Here is a 27,728-nt window from a genome sequence, read left to right as displayed (position 1 = left end):
CATGAGATTCTGAACCTGTATAGAATCGCCAAATAGTAACTAGAATGAATATGGAAAAGCGTCACGGTATTGAAGGGATTAAAAGACACATCATTAGTCATTTTTTCCAGAACATAACATTCATACTCTTATTGTTCTTCCATCGTCTACAAGGCAAGAGCTTGAATCGTGTTCTTGCATACGATGACCTTTCCTCCTCCACACAAACCAGGACTGGCGGTCAGGCGGTCTCCGGGGAAGCCATTCTGTGATACAAAGCCAACACCAATAGAAGTTTTAATTCTTTCACTGTATAGGAATAATGATTAACTTTCCCAAATGTATCTGTAAGTTTTAGACACTTCTCCATGCTCTTTTAGTCTTTTAAAATATTTTGCAGCCTGGAGAAGTAAAAAAGAAAATACTTCCTTCCTTTTCTACATGTTTTGTTTGTGTCCATGCAAACGAAATTTTAAGCTTTTAGTGTTTGAGGAACTACACATCAGTGAAACCTTTAGGTATACAGTAATTGTAACTTAAAAAAATAGTTTAAAGTTAGCGGCTCTACTCCTCATTACCATGTTATGTTTAAATTAATTGTACAACATTGGAAAGTTGTACGTTAACTACTGACTTTGGCATGAAAGCGTTTATACAATCCCTCTTGGCATGAAAGCGTTTAAAATCCTCTTGGCATGTAATCGTTTAAAATCCTCAACTTTCTTATTCACTAGTTATATCCACACAGCTGGTGATTGCATTAGCTCATTTTGATGATACGAGTAGAGTGGATAAGTCAAGATTCTTCACCACCGCCTCTATGTCGGTAATCACCTCGTTTCTATCCCTTACCACTCACCAACGTCTGTTTCTTAGTAATATTTCTTGTTTCTCCTCATCCTTTTAATCCCCACCTCGCAGCTTCCAGAACGGAGGCAAACACGGAGGTACAGCTGCCTGGGAGGAAGTGACGCTGGGAAAAAAGCAAGGTCATGGTGTTTGAACGGAGAATGAATGAGATAATTGAGTTTGCAAGGCCATTAGGGGAGAGCAGTGCATAGTCGTCACACAACACTTTAGCGGAAACCAGTACGAGTCACGAGGAGTTGACTTATGGAGTACTGAGGCTCGATATTTAGACACTAATTGAAGCTACCGAGATGCCTTTTTTTTAGGCTATACTGCCAGATTGAGACAGTCTTTAAAACCCCATCCCACTAATCTGAGGCATGTAGTAATCGTGATGAAAGCAAAACGTTTCTGAACACAGGTCTGAGTGAGCACGAGAAATACTTAAGTTAGGGACGTTCAAAGCATAAAGGTTGCATAGATTTTACGGTATAATTGTAGGAAAAGTAAGGAGTACGGTTAAAAACGACCACTAAAATCACAGTGGAGGGACTGAAGGGACAAGGGTAAGAAGATTCAAGTGAGGATGAGTGACGGGGAATACTCGGGGAACGGCCAAGGGGGAATAGGAAAAGAAACGGAAATCCAAGTCATGACAGATAACAAAGATTCTGGGATTGTCAAGTTAGCAGCATGACTAAAACATAACTCACTCAGTGCAGAGAGAGAGAGAGAGAGAGAGAGAAGGGGGGGAGGGGGAATGCAACAGACCGACAGAGAGGGCGGATGGTTGGATGTGAGTGGATACAAGACAAAGGGGTATGTGAAGTGGATGGACGGATATGGGGAACAGGAATAGGAATAGGGCAAATGGACGGATGGATGGATATTGTGGGAATGGAGGGGAGGGCGAGGCAGTACATACATCACAGTAAAAGAAACCTAACCCTGTTTGTTGATACTTGCTTGGGTATGGCAACTCGTGTGTAAGTAGTGGCTGCTGTGTCAATGAAAACATCAGACGGAGTATTCTAAGTACTATCTGTTACAAATAATCCAAATCATGAGGACAGTTTTTGTTAAATTTGAATACCGTAAAGAAAAAAAAAAAAAGTCATCTTCAATACTAAACTAGAGGAAATGTGACAATATTAAATAGACGTTTTGCTTAGGATTTATTTATAGGAATATCTTCAAGCTACCAAACCCATTGCAGAGAAGTAAAGTGTTGGTGTTCTTACAGATGTTGTGGTGCTTTGAGGGTCAAGACTGCAAATATGGAGTTAACCACTGATATAATGCCGTCATCACCTCTACAAGGGTCATTCATATTACATTAGTGTACACATTCCAAGGTAAGAGATGCTACAGTGTGCAAAACTAGTACTGTCTTACTTGTCATCATGTTAGTGTTTACTGAGCATAGAAAATAATCAGTTAAGCTACATTTAACATCTAGTCACTTCAGGAAAAAAAAAAGTATAAACATTTCATATTGCAATGGATGTTACTTAAGTGTGGAATGAGAGGAAAGGTCAACAATTCACATGTGGAAATGAATTACTTAAGAAATCTGCCTGTTATGCAAAGAATTCTTGGTGAAAGTGATGTGTATATGTAACAAATTTGCTGCCAGGTAAAGATGAAGAAATTAGCAGGATTCAAAGGGGATGAAACACACCAGCTTAAGATTGTGGGTAGAGTAGCAGGAGACAAAACATATTTATCAACTTAAGTGAGATGCATTTCAGTGCATGAAGGAAACTAAGATGAAGAGATTGTGATGGACAGTACAGAGTAAAATAGGAATATAATATGTACCAAAGACTGCATAAACTAAGAATACCAAATGGAGAAAGAATATATTTAATAATTTATTTCAATTACCTGGCAGCAAAAATGAGGTCTAGTGGAAATTACAAAATATTTCCTGAATGTATATATATGAAATGTCAAGGTGTAATGAAATGACTGGTAGAAATGCAAATCACAGCTGTACAGCAAGATTTTAGGCCAGACATTATAATTATAATACATATATCACAGTTTATTAACATTATTTATGACCGACATACTGTGTATCATTATGCGCAGGTGACTTCCTCCAGTGGCAGTAGTAAGATGCACTGGTATTTTGAGTGAATCAGTTGGTATAAATCAGCAGAGGAGCCACAACTCTTGCCAGGCCCCATTTTCTAAAAGGAGACCATAATTACTTATTTTTCATAAAAAAACTGAAATCTTACTGTTTTCCAAAATTTGATATTTGAAAATCTGTTTAGGGCAGTTAATAAGGTGACTGAAAAAAGTAGCTATAAAAAACTGATAATGAAGTAAGTAATAGCTTCAGAAAATTGCCACTACTGTTGGAGTGTCGTCATAAGAGGTGTGGAAACAAGTTACAAATTTTTCATAATTCTTCTGTATTTATTATTTTTCTTTGATCAGTTCAGGACAGAGTTAGTTAAATTGCATGGTTATTGAAAATGCTCTCAATATAAATTTGTGAATGTTGAAGAACTTTACTATGTAGTCAGCTGGCTTTGGCTTGGAAATATGGGAAAGGCCGGTGGGTTGTGTAGCTTCTACATCAGCAGTGTACACAGCAAGTGTAGATGTCATATCAGGGGCTGTTTCCTGCCTGTACCTGCCACCACCTTCACATCACAAACCTTTTAAAAACTGGTGCTGCTTGATAGTGGGATTATTATTTTTTTAATATAATCAATAAATATCTTTCTTTTGATGCAATCCTTGTTTATGTATTTGGTAGATTATATATTTTAGTTTTATAAACTAAGACCTTTTTCTTGCATTATGAGGCACAGAAGTATTTCAAAATATGATTGTCAGGTCACTAAAGTTCACTAAAGTTCCTTTGAAGTGTGTGTATATATATATATATATATATATATATATATATATATATATATATATATATATATATATATATATATATATATATATATATATATACAAGAATGAATCAGTCAGTCTGGCAATTTGTCAAGGATTGTGGAGGATGTTACATTTCTTATATAATTATTAGTTACAAAACATTTGTTATATAACTAATTACATTATTATTTGTTTTTTATATAACTAACACAGTGCCTGGCAGTGTGGCACAGGGAGCAGGAAGAGGTGACAAATGTGACAACACAAGATGAACGAAGGACAGGAAAAGGAAGAATACAGCAGAAATTAACAGGTGAGATTAATTTCATTTTTCACTTTTGTTCTTAAGTCTTTATACATTTATACCTGGTGAGGGCTGAGGCTCATTAAGAATGTTTATATAGTAGTAACTGTTATGGTATATTATGACTAGATAATTTTTTTCCAAGAATATATGTAAGGATTTTTTTTTTTTTTTCTAGCTCACAAGAATCCAACATGTGGGAACCCTTGAATAAAGAAGCTTCTAAAGTCCATGACAGAAGAACTACAACACGGGTGTCACCACTACTACCAATGAATGTTGTATATATGAACTACAGGTAGTGAAGGAAAGCAAGCTCACAGCTGGTGCTGGACCAGCAGCCTCCTGCTTCCCCAAGGAACTGTGGTTTGGATCAAAAGCTCCCTCCATGAGTGCACCAATTGGACCACCTGCCCAGGATACCTAACTTTTTTTTTTTTTTCTTTTTGCCTATATAGCACCTGTAGGAGGTAACTTGAAGAATTACTGGACGTGTTGTTAAGCTTCCAGGCAATTTTATTTATAGTGGTACCCATATTTTAGGGCCCATATCATCATCCAAGTGCATCTTTGGTGTAACACCTGGGTGACATGTAGGTAACTTTAAGCCACTCAAGAATAACAGCTGGTGCATGGAGACTGGTGAATCTACACCTCACCTTTGCATTTGCAGATAACACAGCAATTTTCTTGCCTCAACACAAACCTGTCGGAGAGAGAGAGACAAGAATAAAGATTAATTGTTAGTCACTTGTCACCCATGAACTCTTTGGGATTCCTGACAAAAAAGCACAACAGCAAGCCTCCAGTGTTCTCTCACCACTGTAGTCCATATTCCTTCAATGAAAGAGATGAGGTGCTACCCATACATCTCTCACTGGATAAAGTTAAGAAAATAATAATACCCATGTTTGGTAAGAAAAGGCAAGATTGTTGTTGGGAGCATGGCAGGTCATAAGATAGGCAAGGTTTCTTCTGGCCTAAATATGACAACTACAAACAGATCAGAGAAGGGAACTAAAACAGTGTGATCAATGGGAGATGGCAGGACTTGGAAACAGCCTGTCAACTCTTGGGGCTTATTTCTTCAATGAAGACTACTGCCATTAAGATAGATAAAACTAAGAGCTAAAGTGATATATTTGTGAATTCTTGAGAGCTAAAGTGATATATTTGTGAATTCTTGACTTTTGCAATATGCTCATGTATTGATGTAACTTGTAATCTTATGATGACCACACCATGTGAGAGAAAATTAAAATCACTAAAGTCTAATAAGTATTGACACCATAATCATCATAATTTTCTTTTTCTCCATGTCACATTCTTAGTAAAAAATACTCTATAGAGACATGTGCTGTGTTCTGCTTACTTGAGAAATTAATGTGAAAGTTGTATGTAGTGGGAACTGCTTGCCTGGATGGGCCTGTAACTCCTCTCGCATCATCAATATCCACTCCGAGATAGATGGGGAGTCTAAAAAAAATAATAAAAAGTGATTTCCAGATTTAGCTTTTATAATAAAATGAAATTTTTTTCATCTATTTTAACTGTGACGGTTAATCTTCCTCTTACCCTTACACTTCTTACATTTGATTCTTTCCTATAATGTGATTAATGTCCTCTCATTCTAACATTCTTCCATTTGCCAACTCTCTTCACCACCAGTCCTACACACTATATCATCTTCCACTATCAACACATCATATCGCACACATTCCTCAAGATGCTTCGTCTCCTTTCATTCCTCCTCTCACCTATTTTCAGTCATTCATAATTCAACCACTAGATCTGTCACTCAATCTACAGCAACATGAAATGTTACACACCTGAAACACTTTGACCTGCACAGTAACATCCCATTCATCTTCCTACCACCTATCATTTTACCTACTTTACTCTTGTCTCAATAATTCTAGTTTCCCCTTAACATACACCCTTCCAAGCTCTTTTCTCAGCTGTCAAAATCTCTCTCAATAAGAATTCACTACCAATATCCTTGCACTGATGATCTCTTACAGCTTTCAAGTACACATCAAACCATCATGAAAACCTATCGTACCAGTGCAGTATCAGAAATAAACTAGAAATAATTCAGATTCCTCTCTTATAAGAATTCACTACCAATATCCTTGCACTATTCTCTTACAGCTTCCAAGTACACATTAAATCATCAAAAAACCTTATTGCATGATAAAACTCACTCACATAACTCCCACTACAACATACACTATTTATAGAGGGTTTTAAGAGGTACATATTTCAGGATACGATGGTTTAAGTAATTCCAAGTCAAGAATACTCTACACACATATGCTGTGTTTTGCTTTGTTTTGTGAGAAATTAATGTTGAAGTTTTGTGTTACGGGAACTGTTCGCCTTCCTGGGCCTCCACCTCCTTCCCTCCATCGTTATATACTCGTGTGGTACCACACATTAAGTAATTTTTTTGTGTATAGTGTGCACACTCAAATCCTTACAAGTAACAGGTAGCAAATAACAGATGAAATTTTTGCATGTGTCAACCAAGAAAATGTACAGGTAACACTGCAATACAGTGATTAAGTGTTATTTTTAAACATACTACATGACAACTCTCAACAACTGTCACCTTTGAAGTTTGACAGTTAATGTTTTGACAATGAAGTGACAGGTCCCATCAATGAATTAACTGACTGGTGACTGTCAAAAGTGCATTGTTTTGTTGTTGTGAAAATGCCTTTCACATTTACCAACACTTGCGTATTTGGACGTAATAATCATTTATGAATTTTGTGGTGGGAATGCCCAAGTTGCTGCAGAGTACAGACACAAGAACTCAGACAGAAGACATCCTGATAGTAGAGTATTCTACAAAATGTCAACATCTTTGTGCAAGAGGATGTTTTCCTGGAAATTCTGCTACAGTTGAATGCACTGTAGCAGCTCAGGTTGGTATCATCCAGATGGCAATACAAAGCCCAAATATCAGTAGAAGATGGCTCTCCTCTTGGCTTTGTGTTTATCGCATGACAACTTGGCGAGCATTGAAGAAAGCAAGCTCCCCTTCATACCATTAAAAAAAAAAAAACATAAAACCTGAGGATTTTGAAAGACTGCTGAAATTCTGCCACTGGTTACATCAATAAAACTGCAACACTTTTTACACCAATGAAACGACATTCACATGACAAGGGACAGATAACTCTCACAATGAACACTGGTGGGCAAAGGAAAATCTATACAAAACAGTGGCGTATAACTTCCAGTACCACTTCAGTGTTAATGTCTGGTGTGACATCGTGAAAAACATTTTAATTGAATCCTACATTTTCCTGGATCATCTCACTTGAGATAACTATCTAAATTTTTTTGAAAGACATGCTTCCTGTGGTCCTCAGAGATGCGCCTCAAAACATCCAGCAGCAGATGATCCTACAATAAAGCAGTGACCTGCAACATTACAGCAGGCAGATAAAGGATTACTTAAATGAGCAGTTTCCTGATTGGTGGATAGGTCATGGAAGCGCACTAGAATGGCCAGCAAGATCCCCAGACCTAACACTGATGGATTTCTTCCTTTAACGACACATGAAATCCTTAGTGTATAAAAACAAAGTACATTCCAAAGAGGAGCCTATCTACTACATTCAGAAGGCTGCAGAGCAGATTAGGGATGACAGGGGCATGCTGAAATGAGTGATGACTTCAGTAATGCAATGAATAGAAAATGCATCGAGTATCAAGGCCAACATTTTGAACACTGACAGAAGATGGAGATAGATGACAGGAGACTCCAAGATCATGAAAAGTCAATGTTTGATGAAGATTTAACAAGTTTAGATTTCACATAGAATGATTGATATCTAGAATGGCTTGAGTAAAGAGACTGTAACAGCAGAAACTGTGCATACACCTAAGGAAAAGTTGGACAAAAGTAGATATAGAGACAGGTCACTATTGGCCCTACCTGAATCCTGTAATATACAACTAGGTAAATACAACAGAGGCAAATTTTACAACACATCACAATTTGACATCATTTGGAATACTGAATGATTTAGAGGGATTCACACAATGACAGGGACACCAACAAGTGGGAGGTAATCGTCATGAAGCTGGTGAGTTGCCATGTACTATGTTTAAAAATAACACATAACAATCACTACTGCATTGCAGTGTTACCTGTATATTTTCTTGGCTGACACAAGCAAAAATTTAATCTGTCATTTGCTACCTATTACTTATAAGGATTCAAGTGCATACACTCAAGTACATAGTAACAATGAGTACACAGCGGTCTAAGGACGGAGAGGCCCACCAAAGCAAGCAGTTCCAGCATTACAGAACTTCCACATTCATTTCTCACAAAACAAAGCAAAACACAGCATATGTGCAAAGTATTTTTGATTTGGACTTTTTCTTCTTTTTTTTTTTTTAGTTGTGGCCTATAGTGCCTGTAGGCATACTTGAAGAGTATAAGTGGGAAGTGCTGTTCAGCTTCTGCCTATTAGTGGCGCAGGCAATTTTATTTATAGTGGTATCCATATTAAGGCCCATATCACCACCCAAGCGCATCTTTGGTGTAACCATCTAGGACGTGGGTATCATGGTGACATGTAGGTAACTTTAAACCACTCAACAAATGGCATAGCTTCAAAACAGTATGCGGTGGGATTCAAACCTACATGTGGATGTCTGCCCGATCCCACGCTCACCACCTTAACTACTACACCACCTCCTGCCTTAAACTATCATATCCTGAATTATGTACTTTAACTCAAGGGACACCCTGTGTAAGTTTCCACTATTTGATAATCTATATATTCTGGTCTATGTTTACCTCATTATAAGAAACAATCATAAAAAAGTAACAGCCATCAGACTGATAAGAATATGATACCACTGGGGTCATATAGTCAGAATTCACCTGATAACACTACTATAACATAATGAGCTATTTTATCAACTCACCTGAAGAAACAAGACAACATCCTGAGATTTCTGAGCCTCTCCTGTGCTGTTAATATCTTCTAACCATACTGGAATGAATCTTTACCATGAAGGATTCATTTCATGTCCATCTTCTTAGTCACGTTCCTTTACTTCCTTTGCCATCCATCTGTAAATTAGAGTTAGGTGAATATTTCAGCACATCAAAATAAGCCACAAATCTTCATCTTTTTACTTCCTACCAGACAAGAACGTATATGCAAGCAGACACAGAACATTTTGCAAAGGAAGAAAGAGACGACCCTAAGTACTCACATACACTATCAATAATGTAATAATCTTTACAGCTAGTAAGAACGACAAGAAATACGAACACAATATTCAAATACACATCTATCTCTAAAACAATGTTCCCTTCATGAGTATCCCCAAAAGTGGATATCTATACAAGGAGATGCCCAACCTATCTATATCCAAACATTACTACTTGTTTGTTCACATCCATCTCACTAGTATCAGTGATCTCTTTCTGTATGGATATTTTCACTCTACATACATTTCCAATACAAATGTCTACTCTTGACATTTCAACAAAGACATACTACTTTCTTTCTTACCTCTCCATTGCAGCTGGCCATGGCCACACACAGGCTGGTTTGACACTTCCTCTGGCTCTCCATGTTTTCTGTGCTGCTGTTGCTCTGAAAACATGGAAAAAAAATCAGCACTCATTCATATCCAGGCTGATCAAATTTTCTCACATTCTTCCATTGTAACCAACTACATTTTATCCTTGCAAGAACACTTTCATACTTAATACTGTGTTAATTTTAGTGACCCTTGTCCTCATTCCAACCTAAGCATTTCTTTTGGCATCCAAAAATCACTCCAGAAAAAAAAAAAAAAAAAAAAAAAAAATTCCAAGGAAATATTTACAATGGGACCCCATGAAAGAAACCAATGCTCTACAGAGATAGGTAACACTATTGTAAACACATATATATATATAGAGAGAAAACATTTTGTAAAAGGATATGTTCAATGCCCAAAATTTTCAATCTCACTACTAGAGCAGCCACTTTGGATATAAGTCAACAAGAGTCTACAAAGAAACTGATGCACCAGCAGTAATCACTTCCTAGATGTTAAATATAATGTCAATTTAGAAATAGTAAAAGTCTGTTAATCTGATGAGCAGGGGAACAGGAATGTATGAGGATGTAACCATGAAAACACTATACATACGTAATATATAAAGTATTAAGTAATAAAAAATGAAGACATGATATATGGGTTATTTTACTACACAAATACTTCTCCATATGTCTTGCTGCATCTTGGTCCACTGATTGTTACATATCAACAATATTAACAACCCATAAGCCCCATGCATGTTCATTATTATCCATCCCAGAGTCCGGGTCTTTCAGCCCTTAGGACTGGGAATCAGGGGGTGTGTTCCATATCGCACTCCAGAAGGTTTCAGAAAGTTATGCAGTGCTCCGAAGTGCACTAAAGCGTGTCGTTAGTTAAGTTAGATAATAAGTAAGGTTAGGTTGGTTTGAATATGTTGTGTTAAGTGGTGGTGGTGACAACCAGGCCAGCAACAGTCAGTACTTTTGTGGGAACATTGTGAGTCAGTGTTGTTGCTGCTGTGTTATCAATTAATGAAAATGATACTTATTTTTTTTCTGGTAGATTTTGTTAAGTTTCATATTAATCCATCTTCCGTTTTTACTGCAAAACACTGCTTTCTGATTGGGATGAGAGGGGTGTAGAAAATAAAAACTTATGATTTATGGGAAAAACAACATAAGACTAATACTAAACAGATAAAAAAAAAAAAAAAAAAAAAAAAAACCTATCAGATAGAAGAAAAAAGTAAAAAATTGAGAAAAGCATCAATCTGACAATAAGTAAAAAGGAATGTATCAATGGTTGTATTTTGATGCCTAGAACACGAAATTCCTAACCGTCGGAGAAAATTCATTACATTTTGGAAACAATCCCTGGATTTAGTAAATTTTCTCCTAAAAGCAGATATCTTCCTGTTCAACACATATAATATAATTGCTGCATTTTAACTATTAATCCTAACCTAACCTGATGCAGGGATTTTCATGTTCTATGCAAAACTAAACTATTAGCATTAACACTAAATGAGTAACTTAGGAGGGAGTGTATAAAGAAAAAAAGCCTTAGAAAAATATTTAATTCCCAGTGGTGCACTTCTTTTTCATATCAGTGAGAATGACAGCTTTCTACAGTAATACCGCCCTCCCCCACCAAAAAAAAAAAAAATAAATAAATAAAATAAATAAATAAATAAAAAAGATAAATAAATAAAAACTTTAATCTGAAACAGACAGTGCAAGGGTAAAAACTTTGGCGAAACAAGTCGCCACAGCCTAAGGTACTGCATCCAAAAGTTATCCATGAATCCTAACACACACACCCCAAAAACACGTGTTGTATAGACATTCACCATATGCACACATTCCAAAGCTGCAATACATAACATGAACACCACCAGTTGTAAAGCTGAAACAATGAAGAGCTAGCAGCACAGGCCTAGCCACAGGGACCTTCCACCAGACCATCAGTGACCGGCTGGCGATGAGGCCCGCACCTGCCCACCTACCATGCCCTAACACACCACCAGTCCACCACCCCTGGGCTCTGGCACACTGCTCCTCTAATACTCACTGCGTTTAATCTCTCCCTACAGGCACTGCGAGACTGTGAGACACTTCGATGACTTCAACACCAAGGAAACACTTGCCAGCAGTTGTCTTGATAGCCGCGCCACACGTAAACCAGCCGCGGCCTCACGCCGGTTACTTCCCACTGTTTATACGGCGTTTAATACATGTGCTGTCACACTCTTCATTTGGATTACTCTGATATGTTGGAAAACTTCTTATATATTATCATGTCGACTTCCCTGGTGGTCACATGTTAAAATAAATGATAATGGCAGATATTTATAATTTTCGAAGACTTTTTCTTTTACTTTTTTTGTTTTCTCTTATGCAAGAAATTTTCACCTTCCAAAAGGATATTCATAATACATTCACCTCTTTTAACTTCATCCCCGCATTGTAATACGATGGGTTTGCCTTCCAGCACAGTGTTACCGTGTTGCCGTGTGGCCGAGGGGCAGGGCTGCCGAACACGCTGGGGGAGGTGTTGATCCCGCACAGCTGTGTTGACGTCAGGCATTTCATGACCAGGTATTTTTTGTTTACCTTTGACATATTGGCACATTTTTCATAACACTCAACACTGTATTCGCATTTAACTGATGCATAAGATATTGCTGCAGGCTGTTTATGCCGACATATTGAGCAAAAAGCGAGCTTGAGCCTGGTGTTAGTAGACAAACTAGGTAAGCTGGGTTGTGATTGTCATCCTCGATGGTGGTTTATGGAATATTAACCCATATTATCGGGCTTGGCCGTGTGATATTAGCAGGGGAGCGGTGTACTAGCTATACTCATGTCTGACAACTTGGCGGGATTACTGCACATGTTTTCTATTCTTAATATTGGCAGAGCAATGGTTCAAAAACTTTTATGTAGCATGGTTTGTGGCGTGTCTGAAGTGATATGCATCTCATCACCCGCAGTGGGAAGAGATGATTGCATACCTCGAAGCTTCTAGGTTAGCTAACAGGAAAGCATTATAGGTCATACTTTCAATAAAGATTTCATTATATATATATATATATATATATATATATATATATATATATATATATATATATTCATTCCAGTTACTATTTGATGATTTTATACAACTTCAGAAACTCATGTGGGGGATTAAAATAGTGAAGACTGTGGCCATTAATCTTTGTCCTCCATAGACCGTTTCTAATGTCAATGAAATGGTTTAATCATACACAAACCTCAAGGTGAAAATGTGTTTCACTACTGAAGGGGTTAAATCAAAATTGTTATACATTGTTATTAAATGCACTCATAAATTACAGACTTAACTTGGAGCATGAGATCTGTTTTAGTCCATATATCAAAGTCATTCTCATTCCATAGGAAGAAGAAATGGCCAAGGTTTCACCAGACGTCGCTGAGGAACTAGTTTTCCACCAGACGGATGACAGGTTCTTCCTGGAGCCAGTCAACTCAAGACAGGTTCTCGTCATCGACCGGTTAAGTCATGACATCACCCTGGAGGAGAACGTTGGCCAGGTGCCTTTTGTGGCCACCCGGAGAACAGTGTATGGTTTGGTTGGCATCATCCACCTCGTAGCTGGACCATACCTTGTCCTAGTCACCAGGCGGGCCAAGGTGGGCATGCTTAATAAACAAACAATATGGCGCGTGGAGGGAACAGATATAGTGCCCTATGCCCGCTCAACCACCTTCCTCACACCAGAGCAGAGGCAGTACAATGACAAATATATTGCTATGGTACAGCAGGTGCTAGCAACACCATACTTATATTTCTCATACACATATGACCTGACACACACCCTCCAGAGACTTTACTACACTGCAGAAGACTTCCTCCAGATGGCTCTGCATGAACGAGCCGACCCAAGATTTGTGTGGAACCAGCACCTCCTTCGAGATCTGTGTGTCCAACCTGAAATGAGTGCCTTCTGCCTCCCAATCATGCATGGCTTTGTCTCTATCAAGCAGTGCAGTATCAACGGGAGTGGTTCACCTGGTCCCTCATATCCCGGAGAAGTGTGTACCGTGCAGGCACGCGCATGTGGATGAGAGGCATAGACCCGGATGGTGCTGTGGCCAACTTTGTGGAGACTGAGCAGGTGGTGGAATTCAGAGACTTCCGTTCATCTTTTGTTCAGACTCGAGGCTCCATCCCTCTATACTGGTCCCAAGAGCCTAACCTGAGGTACAAACCAGACCCACGGATTAGAAATGCAGGCCATGAAGAGTCCCTTATGCGGCACTTTGAGGCTCAGGTGCTCTGCTATGGACGGCAGGTGGCAGTGAACCTCATCAACCAAAAGGGTCCAGAGGGGAAACTACACAATGCCTTCCAGCACCTGATTGAAACAAATGGAAGTCAGATGATCCATGATAACGTGCGCTATGAACACTTTGACTTCCATCATGAATGTCGCAAGATGAGGTGGGACCGACTCAGCATCCTTCTAGACCGCCTGGAACCTGACCGTGAGTCTATGGGATATTTCCTGCTTAGAGAAGGGGTAGTATTGCTGGAGCAGGAGGGGGTCTTCCGTACAAATTGCATTGATTGTTTGGACAGAACCAATGTTGTGCAGTCCATGCTGGCACGCAAGCACCTGCAAGCTGTGCTCACTCGCATGGGGATTCTCTCAGAACGGCAGAGAATTGAGGATCACCTATCCTTTGAGAATGCTTTCCGGAATATCTGGGCAGATAACGCAGACGTAATAAGCACAGAGTATTCTGGAACTGGTGCCCTAAAGACCGACTTCACTCGCACTGGGAAGCGAACACGTCTGGGACTGCTGAAGGACGGATGGAACAGTGCCGTCAGATACCTCAAGAATAACTTTGCTGATGGGGATAGACAGGACAGCATAGATCTGTTTCTTGGCAAATACCAAGTGGAGTCTGGGGAGGGAGTAAACCGACCCTGTCCCCTCAAGACCCAGAATGGTAATAGGCTCCTCTTGCTGCCTGGGGCTGTATTCTTCTCACTTTTAATGATATTTGCCTGTGTCCTTCTGCCCTCTGAGTACACCTCCTTCACCCTCCTCTCACTGTTATTCTGGGCAGCTATGATGGTTGCTGCTGCCTTTGCCACACTCATGCAGGGCAGGCAGCTGGTTAATGCACCACGCCTGGCGACACAAAATCTAACCCTCAGTTCGGCCTCGGCCTGATTGGTTGCTCCAGGAAGGTGATGTGGTGTTCCAATTTTGTACATAAGAATTTCAGATCAATTTAGTCATCCCTCTGTAAATAGGAAATCACAGACTGATTTGCAATAACTTTGGCTCATTGATCTATAAGCACATAATTTGAATAAATTAATTTATATGTATTTCTTCAATTGAATATAATTTGTGTGATATAGTATTTATGTTTAAAGCTATGGAAATAATTTTTCCTCATTGTCTTGTAACCATTTTGACTACTCAGTGACTAAGTGACACTCTCATGATTCACTCTCTACACTCTGCCTTACTGCATTCACTGGTGTTGAGGCTGCACTTTGCAGCTAGCTTATCAAAATAAAACATATAAGCAGAAGTGTGTTAGCAGGGCAATGTGGTCTCAGATTCTTCACATTCATAAGTTTGAGGATCATGTAGATATCCTGTTATACAACAAGTGAATTTCCTCTTCAATAACAGCTCTCAGTGTCACCAGCATTGCACAGGATTAGTGTAGTGCCTCATCCAAGTGATGTATACATTTGCAAAACCTAATTGTACCTTTGCCTGTAAATGTTAATGTTTATAGCATGTTTGGTGAAGCTCTTCAATACAGTTGTAATTATTGAAACATACTAAGAATTATTATGAAGTACATTATGCACACAGTGAAGTCTGCAACCTATTATCTCAGGAAATCATAGAGATTAAAGATTTTTTCAAAAGTAAGTAGATGGATTTGTTGTGCAGTTATTGTCTGCAATCCATTTCTAATGTCTTTTTTTTTTTATAAATCACTAAAAGTTTACATAAAAAGAGGTTTCTGTATTTACTATTTATGTTGATATACAAAATATCTATGCATTAAATAATATCTTATCTGCAGAAACCTTGAGGAAAAGTTGTCCATACTTCAAAATTTTATTCTTGATGGAAAAAAAAAAAAAAAAAACCGGGCTAAATATAGAGAGCAAGGTTAAGACAGTCTTGGGACAAAGCTGTGACAACATGTATCAGGAAGTTTATCATGAAGAACGAGTTGATGATGTTGAATGTTTAAAAATGATCTCTCTCTCAGGATCTTAATAGAATACAGCTGGAGAGCAGAGTATAGCATATGCCAGGAGACTTTCAAACATAAAATCACTGGTAAAAAAATAATATATGAATGAAATGTTTTTGTCACAAGAGAACATTTAATGCCAAACTTGGTGTACACCTGAATGATTCCTATATTCCTAGTGTCATAAGAGGATCACCATCAGGGAAGAGATAGGTTATTATCTTGATGGTGAATACAGTTAGCATGAGCCTTGTGCTCAGGTGCAGTAGTAGTGGTGGGTGCTGCTGTATGCTTCAATAGCCACTCAGTGACAGACAGAAAGGTGCATTGTGGGACTGCTGCACATTCAGGTAGTGCTTTCATTAGTGCTGGCATTTATTTACATTATTTATAGTGTGGATGAAGATATTAAACTACTGACGTGAATAATTTTATGACCTTGCTTGATTTTTTTTTCTAAATACAGTATTATTATTATATTTATCATTATTATTTTTATTTCATTTATTTTATTATTTTTATTTATTATTATTTTTATTTATTTTTATTTATTTATTTATTTTTTTTACTTTATTTTTTATTTATTTATTTATTTATTTATTTTTTTTTTTATTTATTTATTTATTTATTTATTTTTTTTTTTTTTTTGTGTGTGTGTGTGTGTGTGTGTGTGTGTGTGTGTGTGTGTGTGTGCTTCAGAACTACACTAGAAAGATATATAGTAAAGTCAATATTGAAGCAAAATTTTGAAATGTTAGTATATCCCATCAGAGCAAAATTTTAAAATGTTAGTACATCCCATCAGAGCAGCTTGGCAGTTTTGTGCATGTTCCAGTCGTGCTGCACCAGTGTTCACTCCTGACTGACATGAGTGTGTGTTACTGAGAGATGAAAGAAAGCTAGGAAACAAGCTTGCAAGTTGAAAATATAGATTCAGGGACCATTATAGCTTTTTTAGGTGTGTGTGTATTATGTAATGTTGGAGCTTCTATGTGTATCTGGCAAGGAGTGTTCTCATGATAGTATGGAGTGGGGGATCTCATCAAAATTATCACTCTTCATCTTGTTGCAAATGGAATTATGACTGGCAGTTACTATTTATTATATGCTTTTCCAAATACAATATATAAAAGTTGAAAAGAGAAGTTATACTATTGAAAAGGAGGTGGAATGTCTATATATATGTACATACAGTTTGCTGTGTTTTAAATCTATGTTCATTATTACTACTTGTATTTGTTATATTCAGTATTTGGTCAACAATTTGTGGTTACTCAGTTGGTATTTTCATTGTGACAACAGGTCAGAGGTTATTGTTACCTTGTATCACTTCACTGCACATGCCTCTGTCCCAGGAGTTTCGTGTTAAGTCCTCATGTACTACAGTTTATTCACTTATTTATTTATTTATTTTATTGAGTTTTCCTTTTTGGTCTTGTGTCCCAGTGAGAGTCATGCACAGTTTTTCAGCTTAAGAAACAAAAGACACATTTAAACAGAGTTAGCAATAACTACAATGCACAAATTTTTAAGAAATCTTAAAAGACTGCAACACAATAATTCTTGCTCTACATGTCAATAATTACATTACTTTATGCAAGTGTCTGCTCAGAGAATAAATTCAGATACATTCTTTACAATACACAACCATGTCTTTCTCTGTACTTATTTGCCACAAGACTTCAATGACAAGACTGATTTCTCTCCATGTCAACAGCTGTCATGTGTGCCCTACTATTGTATTGTCTTGCTCTGGCAACCAAGTCATCAACATGAATATCTAAAATTGTATACTAATCATTGCTGATAATTATACATAGATCAGTAGCTACCTGCTGCACCATTTATTGTTTGAAACTCAAATTGATAGGCACTATATTTGCCAATGCTGGATTGCTAAGTCACCATCACTGCAATTATAGTTACTTTCCTAAATAAGAGGTTCAGAAATACAGAATTTTATCAACAGAGGATTTGAGAGAGAGAGAGAGAGAGAGAGAGAGAGAGAGAGAGAGAGAGAGCATAGTTGTGGTGAATATTGCAAAAAAAAAATGACAAGTTAATATACATTGAGTTATCATGCTTGTGTGATGTTCACCACTTCTAGTCTTTGTGCTGAGTGCATATAAGTTAACACAGGATGGGACTGATGGTGCTTTCCTACCCCTATGGGACTTAAAGGTCTGAGTTCTTTTACTATCACCATTAATATCTTTGGTGAAGATACATGAAAAAACTACTAGACAAATAGTCTGTTAAGTTATAAATCTGAACGCAATCATGTCATTTGTGAAAAATTTAAATTGATAAATAAGTAAACTGAAGTCATGGGAAAAGATATCAATAATGATCAGTAAAGGTAGCCAGTGTTAGGCAGTGTAAGAAATGTTTTTGTATAGGCAGTGTGCAACAAATTCTTGCATGATTTTCTTTTCTTATGGTTATTACTTTGTAAAATTTATATTACTGTGTAAAATGAGCAACTGTGTATGCATTATGTAGCCCAATTAAAACCTACTCATTTGCTTCACAAGGCATTTGAGGCAGTGTTGACATGACATATATTCACTTGCACCTCACAAAACACACAATGTAAATTGAAACATTTCATCACATACCAAACGAGATTTGTTCTTGGCATCAGTGCCTGTGTTGTGCCATCCACAAAGAATCCAGCATGAGTAGCATTGGTTGACATTTTTTACTACATTCATATCCGCAATACAAGGAACCACAGTATAGTTAAAAATCAAATATTTCCTTTAAGGCTTTTGAACAAGTCTCGTAGTATTTAACAAACTAGGTCATTATGAGTGGTGGACATTTGTTTCAATGAAGGAAAATGAAGGTTGTTAGAATAAGAATGATGCACAAGCACAAGTATTGTACATTGTTACTGGGTATGACACACATTGATGGTGTAGGTGGTAACAAGTCTAACTCATGCATGTAAGATGTGTATGTGTTTCTGCCACTTAAGATTCCTAATGTTTGAGTCATTATTACTTAGCTGCTCAGTTTAAAGACGATCTGATTTTGCAAAATGGCCTTGTTGCAACAACTGTCAAATATAGGAAACTTTTGTCTGCTTTCCCCCTTATTTTGGATCATTACCTTGAACATTTATTGTGTTTAAAATCAATAGCAAATTCTCATGTGAAACACAACCTTAAATACAATAAATTCAAACCACCTATTTATATTTTTAGTCACAAACTGTAAGTACCTTGATAAAACTATGACCAGAGAAAGTTACTGGCTTCATCTGTTTTATCAGTGTGGTCACATTTGTTCCAATATATTACCCAGCTGTCCTCTTGTGAGGTGGTGGGTTGTTGTCATACAGAATGCTTTCATAGCAACCTTTTTTTGGGATACAGTGTTCATATAATCACTGATTAATTATTTAGTTGTTTTTGTTTCAGTTATTGTACATTATTATCATCAAAGTTTTCCTATATATTTGGTAACTTATTTAATTAGATTTGGTGTTTGATGTCATAAAAGTTGATCATGTGTATTATTTTAGTTTTCTGTTAAATTTTCAAGAAATGTTAAGACACTTTGGAAAACAGACCTTCTGCTCAAAGGGACTACTATCTTTCCAACTGGATAACTCCTGTGAGATTCATGAACTTGTGGCCACGAGTCAAACACTGAGTTGGCCAACCTCCACTTTTTGCTAGCTGTATTGACATTTTGTGTCAGAGCACATGCCTTGTAAAGGGTTAAGATATTTTATTCAACTTGTAGTGTGCCAACTATGCACTGGTACTTCCTTTTAATTGTTTAATGTTATTTACCTTTATAGAGTATTACTTATGTTGAACTGTTGTGTATCACATATTTAAGATTTTAATTTGCTTTAAAAGCTTGGGTAAAAGTTCAAGCAAAAATCAAATGCCATGGCTTTGCTGTGTTTCTTTGTTGTTTTCTCCAGTGAGACCAATTGTTGGGTTTGATTATATGGGTGTTTGTAGCAGGAGAGGGAGAAAGATCATACAAATATACAGTTCATTCCATATGATTAATTTATCTTTTAATTCCTTCATGGTCATGTATCAACTTTCAGGAGCTTCTCATTCCCCACAAAGTAGTTCAGTGATTGGCACTGAAGAACATTGGCAAAAGTGTTGCGTCTCATAGTAATACCCCACGACTTGAACCAACAGGGTGATTTCCTGTGATAACATTTTGTGGAGAGAATGGAAAGGAATTCAGTGAGCAAGAAAACTATATGGGGTGTTACATGATTGAGACTAAAAAACACTTTAGAGGGGATGCATGGAAAGTAAGAGAAAAGCATTAGATAAGAGATATCTGCTGGAGCAAGGAGTGGGTATGCATGATATCCATGAGTGGAAGCAGTTTCAAATGCATGGAAGGAGATACAGTCTTGCATGCCTTGAATGACTTGAAAAGAGGTTTTCCTACACATTGCATTAGATGTGAAAAACCAGCTTTGATCTACTCTGGTGACTGATGGATACACTACACAACTGATCCTTACACAGTGTTGGTGGTGAAGGCTGGCCCTCTCTTTTCTCAAAAAGCTGATAGGAATGCTTGTGAGTATACATGTAAATGTATGTATGTATAAGCCTTATATTGACTATTCCCTCTCTTTTAAAGTTTCTTTGTAAGTTGTATGCTAATGACCATCACAAGAAAACAAAACATTGTTCATCCCATCTCTGATATCTGTTCCTTAACACTTCCTTAAGAAGGCAGCCACGATGAAAGTCTTCACATGTTGCTGCCATCAACTTTATTCAATACAACACCTGCTTTTGGATCTGTCTATAATTATGTACTTGAATGTATCATATCTCTTGAATATCTATGTGCCAAAGCATCATAATGATGCACAAAAAATATTAAAACATTACTTATATGAGAATATTCTAGAGTGCTAACTTACAATTTTATGTTTACCATGTATATTGAAACAACAATTGTGAAAAGAAAACTCTTACAAAAATGGACGTCATGCAAGACTCCTCAGTTATAAGACATAAATGAAGACTACAGGTCAACAAATTATGGTGAGGTGTTTCATCCCAACAGACTAGAATGCATGGCTAACATTAGATGCCACAGAGTGTGCAGTAAATACAATACCAATCAATGCACATGATGGAGAGCTACAGAATAGGATGCCATATCAGTATGATGGAGAAAAAATTTAATCTGCTCATGTCATTAGTTGAAGTTTCTTGCTACTATTTTCAACGTCTCTGAGATCTGGATCTCTCCATTGTGCTATGACCAGATGATATACAAATTTCCAGTCTGCACAAAGGTGAGGTCACATTGTTTTAATAAAGATGTAAGGAGGGTACTAAGCTGCCAGCATTAAAAATAGTCAGCCTCAATCAGTATGCAATGTTCATAAGATGCCAATTTGTATCCAGACACTAAGAGAACACTCAATGATATCTTAACTCTATCTGTGTCTTGATCTCAGTACATGACTAAGTTGGTACATACATAAATTGTGTCCTGCCAGGGGAATCCACTCCTAGCAGCTCTCTCATGACTTAATATGTACTGAAGATAAACTAACCCAGTTTTCCCCGCCCCTCCCCCCCCAAAAAAAAAAGAAACTATACAATTCTGAGTGAATGTAACCAAGGAATGGAATAATGTTTAACTATAGAATGGTCAACAAAGAGTGATAAATAAAAAGATAAAAACTAATGCACATAACATCAACAATGAAAAACACCTGAGGTGAGATAAAGGAAGTTACTGTTAATAGATTTTCTTACAGTAGAACTCTTAGTCAAGTATGCTGAGATGGAATTACATAAATGGAAATGATGCATGAACCAAGAGATGGCCATGCATTACTTGTGACAAGGAGGAAAGATGATTTAAAATTAAAAAGGAAACTTAGGTAAGGTATTCATTTCAGTAATTAACTGACTAGAATCTATCACTAGCATGCCATTTTTCCAGTGAAGGATTTTCATATGTAAATTACAGAAACTGATAACTCTCCTTTCTCATATTTCAGATTTCAAGATATGTACCTACTAAGTTTCAACATAAAGTATAATTTCTTATAAATAACCTTTATCAATAATAATTATTACTTCTTTTTTTTATATATAATTCATGATTAAAATTGCTCTGAATAACAAATTAAATACATGTGAATTCTAATCCTGCAACTCAATTCACATCAGGGTCACACTCATGGCAGCTCACACAAATGAATCTCAAATATATCAACAACTATTCTATCTATTTATTTATTTATTCTATCTATCTATCTAAATAAGAGAAGCAGACTGCAACAGCCACTGTGAAATCGAGTTAAAAATATATTCTATTCTATAACTTGTTTTACATCTTGGAAATAACACAACACTACTATGATTAATGAACATTAGCTGCACACACAATAGATATTATCATATTAATGTTATTTCTATGAAGTGGGGAAAATTAAAGAAATGAAGACATTTTTAACTTCATTTAACATTGGTTGATGCTTGGCCCCTTGTCATAGCCACCTACTCATATGTTCTAGATTATTATATCCACAAAGTGAGTAAACAAGACAAGCTGCCTATACTGACATCAAACACCCCACTCAGCAACAAACACATGCACACACACACAAACACACACACACACACACGCACACATATATAAGAGTGGAAGGAAAGAAGAACCTTTAAATTACAGACCGGTATCACTAACTAGTGTAATATGCAAGATGTGTGAAAGAATAATAAAGAAACAATGGATCGAGTTCCTTGAAGACAACAAATTAATATCAAATAGCCAATTTGGTTTCAGAAAAGGACGGTCTTGTGTAACTAATTTATTGAGTTTCTATTCTAGAATAGTTGACAGAGTACAAGAGAGAGAGGGATGGGTTGACTGCATCTACTTGGATTTAAAAAAGGCGTTTGACAAAGTGCCACACGCAAGATTACTGTGGAAGTTAGAGGAGAAGGGTGGCTTAAAAGGAAGCACATTGAGATGGATAGAAAATTATTTGAGGGGGAGAGAAATAAGGACGGTAGTTAAAGATATGAAGTCCAAGTGGAGAGCAGTAGAAAGCGGAGTGCCACAGGGGTCAGTATTGGCACCAATACTTTTCCTCATTTATATTAACGACATGCCAGAAGGAGTGAACAGCTACATAAATTTGTTTTGGATGATACGAAACTGTGCAGAGTTATAAAGCAAAAGGAGGATTGTGAAATACTGCAAGAAGACCTAAATAAGATCTGGGAATGGAGTAAGAAGTGGGAAATGGAATTCAATGTGAACAAAAGCCATGTCATGGAAATGGGAAAGAGTGAAAGACGACCTGTGGGAATCTATAAGATGGGAGATGGTGTAGAACTGGAGAAAGTCAAAAGGAAAAGGACTTAGGAGTGACGATGGAAGAAAACAATCAACCAGTAAGCCATATTGATAGAATTTTTAGAGAAACATATAATTTGCTGAGGAATATTGGAGTAGCATTTCACTACATGGACAAAGAAATGATGCAGAAATTGATAAATACTATAATAAAACCTAGATTGGAATATGCAGTAGTGTGGACCCCTCATAAAAAGAAACACATAAGAAAATTGGAGAGGCTACAAAAAATGGCTACAAGAATGGTCCCAGAACTTGAAGGGATGACATATGAGAGACTAAAGGCTATGGATCTACCAACCTTGGAACAAAGAAGGGAGAGAGGAGACCTGATACAAGTCTATAAATTGATCAACGGAATGGACCAAGTGGATAATGAGAAACTGATCTTGAGAGAAGAATATGACATCCGAAGCACAAGATCGCATAGTAAAAAGCTGAGAAAGGGAAGATGTCTGAGAGATATTAAAAAATATAGTTTCCCGCAGAGATGTATTGAGACGTGGAACAGTTTAGATGAAGAAGTAGTGTCTGCAACGAGTGTGCACACTTTTAAAGTAAGATTGGATAAGTGTAGATATGGAGACGGGGCCACACGAGCATAAAGCCCAGGCCCTGTAAAACTACAACTAGGTAAATACAACTAGGTAAATACACACACACACACACACATGAGTCCATCTTCAACAGGGGCAACAATGCAAGGTAGATTGGTAATGTTGGAGAAGAGATTTGAGGAGTTGGTGAAGGAATTAAAAGTTCAGAGGAGTGAGGAGGAGCAGGATAGAGGATTCTGCAAGGCTTTGAAGGAAAGAGTTAAGAGACTGGAGGAAAATGAAAAACGATTGGTGGATGAGAATGCACACTTGAGAGTGGAGGTTGAAAAATACAAGAGACGGTTGGAGGAGAAAATGGAGAGAGTAGTAAAGGAGAAAGATGACTTTAAGGAAATGATTAGTGAGCAGAATGAAAGGTTTGAAAGGGAATGGGAACTGAAGAAAACACAATGGACTGAGTCGAGGGAAGCAGAGATGGTTGGATTACAAGAAATAATTAAAGATCAGTTGAAGGAAGACAAAAAGAAAGGTCCAAGGAACTGGTTAATGTAATGAAGAATAAGGAAACATTGATAAGGAAATAGCAGAAAAGAAGAAGAGTGTGTTAATATTTGGGATGAAAGAACAAAATATAACATATAAGCCTAAGAGAATTAAGGAAGAATTAAAACGGTAAGAGATCTGTTCAAAAATCTAAATGATGATGAAAAAAGACCTACAAGAAGAAGTGGAAGAGATCCATAGACTGGGTCCGTATAAGGAGGGAGTGAGCAGACCGATTAAAGTAGTACTGAAGTCACAACAATCTGCGGAGGATATCCTATATAGAACATCAAAGTTAAGAGAGATAGAAGGTTGTAAAGAGGTGTTTGTGAGAAAGAATAGAAATGAGGAAGAGAGGAGAAGATATAAGGAATTGGTGGAAGAGGCGAGAAGGAAAAATGATGAGCGGTCTGAGGAGGAAAAAGAAAAGTTTTTTTGGAGAGTTATAGGAGAGAGAGTCAGAAAGTGGTATGTGGAAAGAAGGAATGCGGAGAAACCCCTAGAGGGAGCAGTGGGTGGACCGTAATGTATACTAATATAGATGGGATACTGTCAAGTAGATTGGAATTGCAAGACTATATGATGGTGGAGAAGCCTGATATAGTGTGTTTGACTGAGACAAAATTGCATGAAAAAACAAAGATAAATTTGGATAATAAATATAATATATGGAGAAAGGATAGAGAGTAAAGGTGGAGGAGGAGTTATGATTATGATGAAGAAAGAAATAAATGTGGATAAGGTTTGGTATGGGAAGAACAATGCAGAAGTGATAAGCATAAGGATAAAAAGTGATGGAAAAGAATTAATAATCATGGTGACCTATGTACCTCCTAAAACAAATTCTTGGACATTAAGGGAATACGACAATATGATCAAGGATACTTTACAGAGTTTGGAAAGTGTATTATCTGGAAAAAGAAAGGTGATACTAGTAGGAGATTTTAATTGTAAGGAGGTGGATTGGGAAAATCTAGTAAGTGGTGTTGGAGAGGAAGCATGGGAGAGAGATTTCTTAATCTAATGATGGAAAATATGATGGAACAGAGGGTGAAGGAAAATACTAGATATAGAGGAGATGATGAACCGGCTAGACTGGATTTGGTGTTAACAAGAGAAGTGTACCTATGTGGAGATATACAATACAAATGTCCTTTGGGAAAGAGTGATCATGTGGTTATGGAAATGCAGATAGCAACAACACAGCGAAGGAAAGACGAGACATACAGGAGTGGTAGATTGAATTATAGAAAGATGGACACAGAAAGTTTGAAAAATTATTTCAGAAAATTAGATTGGGAGATGTTACAAATCAGAGAAGTGCAAAAAAAAAATGAGATTTTTATGAAATATTATAAAGAAGGAGTTATGAAATTTGTACCAAAGTATAAACCGAGAGAGGAAGGAAGAAAGGATTGGTTTAATGCAACTTGTGTTAAGGCTAAGGAAAAGAGAGATGTGGCTTGGAAAAGATGGAAAAGAGCAGGAATATACTAAATAAGGAGAATTATAGAGTGGCGAGAAATGAGTATGTGAGGGTAAGGAGGAGGAAGAAAGAAAATTTGAAAAAGATATTGTAGACAAGAGTAAGGAACATCCAAAATTGTTTTACAGGTTCATAAATGGTAAACTTAAAAGAGAGAGTCCATTGAAAGATTAAAAGGAGAGCAAGGGATAGTAGATGACCCTAAGAATATAGCGGAATTGCTAAATAATAGGTTTCAGCAAGTATTTACTGAAGAAACAATGTTTGTAAAGCCTCAGAATGTACAAGGAAATGTGCACATGGATGACATTAAGATACCTAAAAGGAGTTATATAAAATGTTGGAGGAACTTAAAGATGATAAAGCGATGGGACCAGATGAAGTTTCAGGAAAATTATTGAAGGAGTGTAGAGAAGAATTGATTGATCCATTATATGATATTATAAGGTGTTCATTAGAAACAGGGAAGTACCAGTAGAGTGGAAAAGAGCTGAAGTGGTGCCCATTTATAAGGGAGGCAGTAAGGAAGAGCCTCTTAACTATAGACCTGTGTCTCTAACAAGTGTGGTCGGTAAGATTTGTGAGAGGGTGATAAAGAAATATTGGATACGGTTCCTGGAGGATCATAAGTTATTATCGGATCATCAATTTGGCTTTAGGAAAGGGAGGTCATGTGTAACAAATCTACTGAGCTTTTATTCAAGAGTGGTTGACAAAATACAAGAGAGAGAGGATGGATGGACTGTGTATATTTGGATTTAAAGAAAGCTTTTGACAAGGTACCTCACATGAGACTGCTATGGAAATTAGAGATTTATGGAGGACTGAAAGGAAAAGTGTTAAAGTGGATGGAAAACTACTTGAGATGGAGGGAGATGAGAACGGTAATAAGGGATGCAAAGTCGGACTGGTTGGTGGTGGAGAGTGGAGTCCCACAAGGCTCAGTGCTGGCACCAATACTTTTCCTTGTATATATTAATGACATGCCAGAGGGAGTAAACAGTTATATTAATTTGTTTGCGGATGATGCGAAGTTGTGTAGGTGTGTGAAGAGTGAAGAAGATTGTGAAATTTTACAGGCAGATCTGGATAAGATTTGGGAGTGGAGCAAGAGGTGGCAAATGGAATTTAATCTGAGCAAAAGTCATGTGATGGAGATGGGGAAGAGTGGAAGACGGCCAAGAGGGTCATATAAGATGGGTGAAGAAGTAGTGTTGAAAAAGGTGGAAAAGGAAAAGGATTTGGGAGTGATAATACAAGACCATGGGCAGTTTGAGGCTCATATTGATAAGATGTTTGGAGAAACGTATAATTTGATAAAAATATTGGATTAGCCTTCCATTATATGGATAAAGATATGATGAAGAAATTAATTAGTACGGTAATTAGACCAAGATTGGAATATGCTGGAGTGGTTTGGTCCCCTTATAAAAAGAAGCATATAAGGAAGTTGGAGAGATTGCAGAGAATGGCAACAAAAATGGTTCCGGAATTGGCAGAAATGACCTATGAGGAGAGATTAAAAGAAATGAATTTGCTTACCTTGGAACAAAGAAGAGAAAGAGGAGATTTAATACAGGTTTATAAACTGTTGAATGGACTAGATGAAGTGGATAATGAGCAAATGATGTTGAGAGAGGAAAACTTAAATAGAACTACGAGATCGCATAGTAAAAAGATAGCCAAGGGAATATGCTTGAAGGATGTGAAGAAATATAGTTTCCCACAAAGATGTGTGGAGGTGTGGAATGGTTTGAGTGAGGAGGTGGTGTCAGCGAGGAGTGTGCATAGTTTTAAAGGAAAGTTGGTTGTGTGTAGATATGGAGACGGGGCCACACGAGTATGATACCCAGGCCCTGTAAAATTACAACTAGGTG

At 37.2% G+C, this 27,728-nt stretch overlaps 2 protein-coding genes and 1 long non-coding RNA gene across 7 annotated transcripts in view; 2 read left to right on the top strand and 1 right to left on the bottom strand.

The window, feature by feature from the left end:
* The window catches only part of LOC123510513, a 32,029-nt gene extending 26,494 nt beyond the window's left edge, over window positions 1-5,535 (top strand). For both annotated transcript variants that reach the window (XR_006676522.1, XR_006676523.1), the window contains exons 3-5: window positions 2,072-2,183; window positions 3,940-4,039; window positions 4,209-5,535. This is a non-coding gene — a long non-coding RNA (uncharacterized LOC123510513). The remainder of the gene's footprint in view (window positions 1-2,071; window positions 2,184-3,939; window positions 4,040-4,208) is intronic.
* The window catches only part of LOC123510509 (metallophosphoesterase 1-like), a 32,677-nt gene continuing 9,477 nt past the window's right edge, over window positions 4,529-27,728 (bottom strand). The window contains exons 10-13 of one of the 4 annotated variants that reach the window (XR_006676518.1): window positions 9,580-9,663; window positions 8,984-9,131; window positions 5,403-5,506; window positions 4,529-4,736 (exon numbers count right to left, since the gene is read on the bottom strand). Coding sequence is in view for 1 of the 4 variants with exons in the window: in XM_045265741.1 (XP_045121676.1) it covers window positions 10,627-10,716 (90 nt within the window). In the remaining 3 variants the exon portion in view is untranslated. The other 3 variants (XR_006676519.1, XR_006676520.1, XM_045265741.1) reach the window with 3 other exon arrangements.
* LOC123510508 (phosphatidylinositol-3-phosphatase SAC1-like) lies at window positions 12,076-15,546 on the top strand. Its single transcript, XM_045265739.1, is given in 3 exon segments — window positions 12,076-12,195; window positions 13,015-13,636; window positions 13,639-15,546. Coding segments are annotated over 2 exon segments (1,797 nt in total). The 5' UTR covers window positions 12,076-12,195; window positions 13,015-13,023; the 3' UTR covers window positions 14,823-15,546.

The sequence above is a fragment of the Portunus trituberculatus genome, chromosome 29, assembly GCF_017591435.1.
Source record: "Portunus trituberculatus isolate SZX2019 chromosome 29, ASM1759143v1, whole genome shotgun sequence".
Lineage (NCBI taxonomy): Eukaryota > Metazoa > Arthropoda > Malacostraca > Decapoda > Portunidae > Portunus > Portunus trituberculatus.
The sequence above is the reverse complement of the archived record's forward strand: the minus strand, read 5'-3'. Positions and strand labels throughout refer to the sequence as shown.